A 5,452-nucleotide genomic window follows, 5' to 3' on the forward strand; every position below is an offset into this window, starting at 1 on the left:
GTGTGTGTGTGTGTGTGTGTGTGTGTGTGTGTGTGTGTGTGTGTGTGCAGGCGCATGTCCCAGGGAATCCACCTCTTCCCACCCTGCCTATGCCCCATCCTTAGATGTTTGTGTGCATAGGGGAGGCAGGTGGAGTGTGCGAAGGGGACCGAGATGGGGTGTGGGCAGGAGGTCCTGGGGGTGGGCGGGGACGGATGCCTTGTGCTTTCATGTAGGACACCAGCTGGTCAGGGATCTCAGCCAGTACATCTCTGGCCAGGCGAGCCATGCTTAGCACATGATTTCCTGTTCGGTCCACATAGTCCCGGAATGGCACAAACTGGAGAAACAGAGAAAGGTTGTCAGACCAGGCTGCTTGCAGAACCCTCCATCCAATCAGATCACCCCCCGACTCTACTCCCTCAGCTAAGGGAAACAGGTACAGACTGGTCTTAAGGACACCCACCTCCTAAGGGTGTGGGGACCTCTCATATGGTCAGAATTTAGTATGACTACAACTTCTTAAAAGTTCTTTTGAGTTCATGTAGCTATTACAGCTCTTTTGAATGAAGTTGATGGTGCCATCCTATTCAAAGAACCATCGTAATTTCTAAAAGGAACATTTGGAGATTTTTTGTAATAGACATACAGTTTTGAAGGACCCTGGCCCAAGCATTTGGCAAAGACCCCTTCACTAGGAATTTGGTTCTTGTCTGTCTCATCTTCTTCGCTGCCTCTGATACCACTAACAGAGTAATGAAACCTATCTCTCTTGAAATTCTCCTCTCGTGTTTGCTTCCTGGATACCATTTTACTGGGTCTCCCCTCACCTCTCTGGCTATTCCTTCTGTCTCTCTTACTGGCTACTGTTCATTATCACCACTGTTCCCCAAGATCCAGACCCAGGCTTGGTGCTCCTCTTCCTCTAGGCCGACACTAATCAACTCTTGCGGTTCCAATTACTACCTCAGTATAGAGAATTCCCTGCCATTTATATCTCCAGCCCTGACCTCTCTCTAGTCTTCCTCATTTCAGGCACTTGTAAGGAAGCTCCTTTTATAGATTTGACCAAGACCTTCAATGTTTCCCCTTTCCCTTTCCAATCTGTTGCCTTCTCTTGATCATCCCATGACTATCAATGACACCACTGCTCCTGTTGCTTTCAGACCCTAAACTTCTAGAACTGTTTCTTTTATTCATGTCTAGGGATCCAATTAGGGCAGCTAGGTAGTATGGTGGATAGAGCACCTGACCTGAATTCAGGAAGACTCATTTTCCTGAATTCAAATTTGGTACTAGCTGTGTGACCCTGGGCAAGTCACTTCACCCCGTTGGCATCAGTTTCCTCTTCTGTCAAATGAGCTAGAGAAGAAAATGGCAAACCACTTCAGTATCTTTTCCAAGAAAATTCCAAATAGGGTCACGAAGAGTCAGACATGACTGAAACAACTGAACAACAAAAAGAGACCCAATTACCAGAGAACGTCTATATTGGAAGGCACCATCTAGTCCAATCCGTATGTGACCAAGGGCCCCTTCCACTATCCTCCAGCCTTGGCTCGAGGACCTCCAAACCAAGGGGGGCTTTCCCAATTTCTATCAATTCCTTCTCTTCAGTATTTCTCATCGCCCATTCCTCCTTTGTGTCCACAGTAAGAAACCGTCTTCATCTCCTTATCCCTAGGCACCTCCAATTCCCTCCCAGTTAGCCTCCACTTCCCATTCCCTTCTGCTTCTCATTTATCCTTTTCATCCTGTCACTGTCTTCATCAAAGACCTTCAACTGCTCTCTATTTATTTTCTTTCAGTTGTGTCCAGTTCTCCATAATCTCATAGACCACAGCATGGCAATATTGCCCATGGGGTTTTCTTGGGAAAGATACAAAGTAAAGGTCTGCCATTTCCCTCCCTGGTGGATTAAGGCAAACAGAGGTTAAGTGACTTGCCCAGGGTCGCACAATCAGCAAGTGTCTGAGGTTGGATTTGAACTCAGTTCCTGACTCTAGGTACAGCATTCTATACACTAAGTCACCCAGCTGCCTCTAATACAGAAATCTTACCCAGAGAAATACACAACCAAAGTGAACACAGAAACAGATACATAAGGAAAGCCACTGAGGTCATCAGATTCCCTGGAGATATATTGCTATGCCATGATGAGATCTCTTGCTCTCCAGCCTATCAGCACACTCAGTACAAGGGATACAGTGCAGGGGCCAGATTAGGAACACCAGTCCAGAGGTGTTCAGTCCAGACTGTTTCCACTGCTTTTGTCTTAGGATGAAAAAAAAAAGCCTATGCTCTCCACCTCTCATAGTTCACTTTTCTTGTCCTGTCTCCCTGGCTGTGGCAGCAGCAGACTCCCTGGAGGACAGGGACCACATCTGCTATTACTTTTGTAATATATATGCTCATCAGAGCTTCTGGTACAATGTTGTGTACCTAATAAACTAGTTAATTATTCAATCACGAAATAACTAGTGTCTATTCTGTCCCTGGCACTATGCTACACCTGTAGGGGATACAGAAGGAGTAAGAACATGACCACTGTCCTCCAGGAGTTTATAATCTAGCTGGATGGCTAGAACATAGATAAATGGAATGGGGAGAGAACAATACAAGAGAATGGCCAACCAAATGCTATGGATTAGGAGTACTAGCTGGACAAGGTCAGAAAAGGAGAAGATTGTTCAGGGATAAAATAGTCAGGGAAGACTTTCTAGAGAAAGTGGGTCTTGAGTTGGGTCTAGAAGGATGAGGTGAACTTGGATAGATGGGGGGACAAAGAGGGAAAGTGTGACTCGTGTGTGTATGTGTGTGTATGTGTGTGTGTGTGTGGAGAAGGTCCTTAAAATGGATTGGAAAAGGTGGAAGATGGAGTGGAGGTGGAAAGAAAGAGACACACATGTCACTGAAGACAGGGAGGTGGTAAAAGCATGGAATCCTGAATTGGATCCCCATCTTCCTCCAGGTCAGCCCAGGGCTCCAAGTACTTTTCTTCCTTTGCCCTCCCCAGTGAAGCCCCCAAGGGAGAGGGAAAGATACTTATTCAGCTGGGAGACTAGAGACAGGCAGGCTGGGTAACTCAGGGACGTGGGCCTTTAGGACGTTACCTGAACGATGTCACGCTCTGCTAACTTCCCCCGGGAGGAGATCCGTATGTCGTCACCATCCAGCTCAACCATGGCTGTATCAAGAAGGAAAGATCATGAAGGTTTAATTGAGGTATAGGCCTAACCTGAGCAGAGTAGGACTTCTGCCTAGAGGGACTTCCCCTAAATTCATGGATTACCCACATCTCTGCTCCCAATCGGATTCCTAGAAGGTCAGCATTGGATATGGCCTTAGAGACCTTCCAGTCTGAAGGCCACCAACCTGAGGTACACATTTCCTCAGGCTGTAGAGAAGCTTGTAGGAGGGTCTAGGGAATATCTGGCAAATAGCTCTATTATCCCATGGAAATATTTCAAATACTTGTGCTAGTGAACAAATGTTCCTGTTACCGAGCAAAGTTTTCTTCATGAAAAATAATCTTTTTATTTTAGTTATTTCTTTTGTGTGTATGCATAGTAAATGCTGGACTTTATTTCCTTTTATATTGGAGGAAATTCTACTGGAAGCCAAGGGATACAGAGAAGGAAGAAGCTGGGAGCCAGTCCAAGACTTCATTTTTCTTTCACCTAGAACTGCAATCACAAGACAGTGATAGTTGTGGTTTGGCTGGGGTGGGTACTCTCACCACTTACACAAATCACTATCTCCCTGTAGCTTAGTTGAGAACCTTGAGGGTTGCCTTTACTAAGAAACTGGTCACCTGGAAGCCAACCAAGTGATGAGCCAGCCTCTCTGTCCTTAATCAGACTGGTCCCTGGACAGCAGACATACAACCTCTGCCAGGGCCATGACCTAAAGTCAGCCTGCCAGGGCCTGTTCTCTGCTGACAAAGCCTTTGAGAAACCAGAAGTACCTCTTATGCCAAGACCAAGAATCAGAGGAGGAATTTAGTCCCTCATTTTACAAGGAAGGAAACTGAGGCCCAGTGAAGGGAATTGCCAAGGTCTCATGGTGAAGGGCAGAACTAGAATGAGGGCCAGTTTCTAGGTTTCCCCCTTAGAGGTCTTTCCTTGATAGCATACTGCCAACTCTCTCCTTCTCCCTGAGGTTCTCAAAGTTGAGTGAGGGGAGTGGGATTTGGGGAGTTACCAGGCATAGCAGTGAGGGAAGGCAGCTGAAGGATGATTCTGAGAGCTCTGCATGCCCCAGACCAATGCATAAGAGCTGTGTGTCTGTGTTAACAGACACTGGGAACTACCCCCCACGTTCTTCCTTTTACAAATATCACTCTGTGCACTCACCTACCACTAGGGACAGCCAGCCAGCCAACCAGACACACATAGACACATATAGACACACATGTATATACATACATACGTATGTACATAAGTGCACATATACCCACGCATTCACTCACCAGCCCACACACATCTCACTTCATTACTTCCCAGTGTAGATTTTCCACTCTAGTCATGCACACAAGAGGCAGAAGGTAATAATAATCTATATCATAATGATAGCTAACATTTATATAACATTTACAGTGAAGAGGCGATCAGCTCCAGTCAGAGGGTACTGGTTCAAATTCTGCCTCTGATGCTTAGTCCACGTGTGACCTTGGGCAAGTCACTTAACTTTCCACAATCTTGGTTTCCTCATCTGTAAAATGAGGGGAATATTCTAGATGACTTGACCTCTGAATTCTCTTTTACCTCTAAATGAAAATCCTATAAATTACTTGTACCTTGTCCCCTGAATGTGAATTTACCAATCCTGCCTTTGCATGTCATTCTCAGAACCCTGAATTTGTTCCCCCTCCACAGCCCCCTACCCATCTCCACCAGCCTGATTAAAACTTCTTTCCTCCCAGAAGCCTGTCTGGGCAAACCAGACACCCTCATGCAACCAGTACCTGTCCCCTAAGACCAACACACAGTGTCTGAAGCATGTAAATGTAGCCACAGTTTGTAAAATTTACCTGGATTCATAGGAACATGAATTTAGAGCCAGGAGGGACCTTAGGGGTTATCTAGGCCATCTGGAAAGGTTAATTTGAGAGGGTTTGGGGAGAAGGGGAGGGAGGAAATGTCCCCTGCATCTCCTTTAAGTGTTTCAATTCTGTCTTCCCTCAGGCCGATGATGATGGACATGAAAATAACAGCCTGTATAGCACTTTTGCTGTTACACAGATAAATTTAGCCTCCCAATACCTCTGGGAGATAGACAGATCCCCACTTTACAGATAAGGAAACTGAGTCAGAAAAAGTGAAATGATTTGTCCAAGGATCACATCACCCATCGCTGTTGGTACAGAACACAAGATTACACATCCACACAACCAGTGGTGATCTCTCTGTTCCTGTTCTTATTCACACACACACACACACACACACACACACACACACACACACACACACAC

The 5,452-nt window shown here is 45.9% G+C and overlaps 1 protein-coding gene across 3 annotated transcripts in view; it reads right to left on the minus strand.

Annotated features, from left to right (window-relative positions):
- Nucleotides 1-18: 18 nt before the first annotated feature.
- Nucleotides 19-5,452, minus strand: part of CPNE5 (copine 5) — a 220,112-nt gene continuing 214,678 nt past the window's right edge. For 2 of the 3 annotated variants that reach the window (XM_069073578.1, XM_069073577.1), the window contains 2 exons: nucleotides 3,093-3,166; nucleotides 19-319 (listed from right to left, as the gene is read on the minus strand). In XM_069073578.1, the coding sequence (XP_068929679.1) occupies nucleotides 101-319; nucleotides 3,093-3,166 (293 nt within the window). In that variant the 3' untranslated portion in view covers nucleotides 19-100. The remainder of the gene's footprint in view (nucleotides 320-3,092; nucleotides 3,167-5,452) is intronic. The other variant, XM_069073579.1, reaches the window with a different exon arrangement.

This window comes from Petaurus breviceps, unplaced genomic scaffold, assembly GCF_028583685.1.
Source record: "Petaurus breviceps papuanus isolate PSGF00001 unplaced genomic scaffold, PetGlider_PUasm1.0 90865, whole genome shotgun sequence".
In the NCBI taxonomy this organism is placed as follows: Eukaryota; Metazoa; Chordata; class Mammalia; order Diprotodontia; family Petauridae; genus Petaurus; species Petaurus breviceps.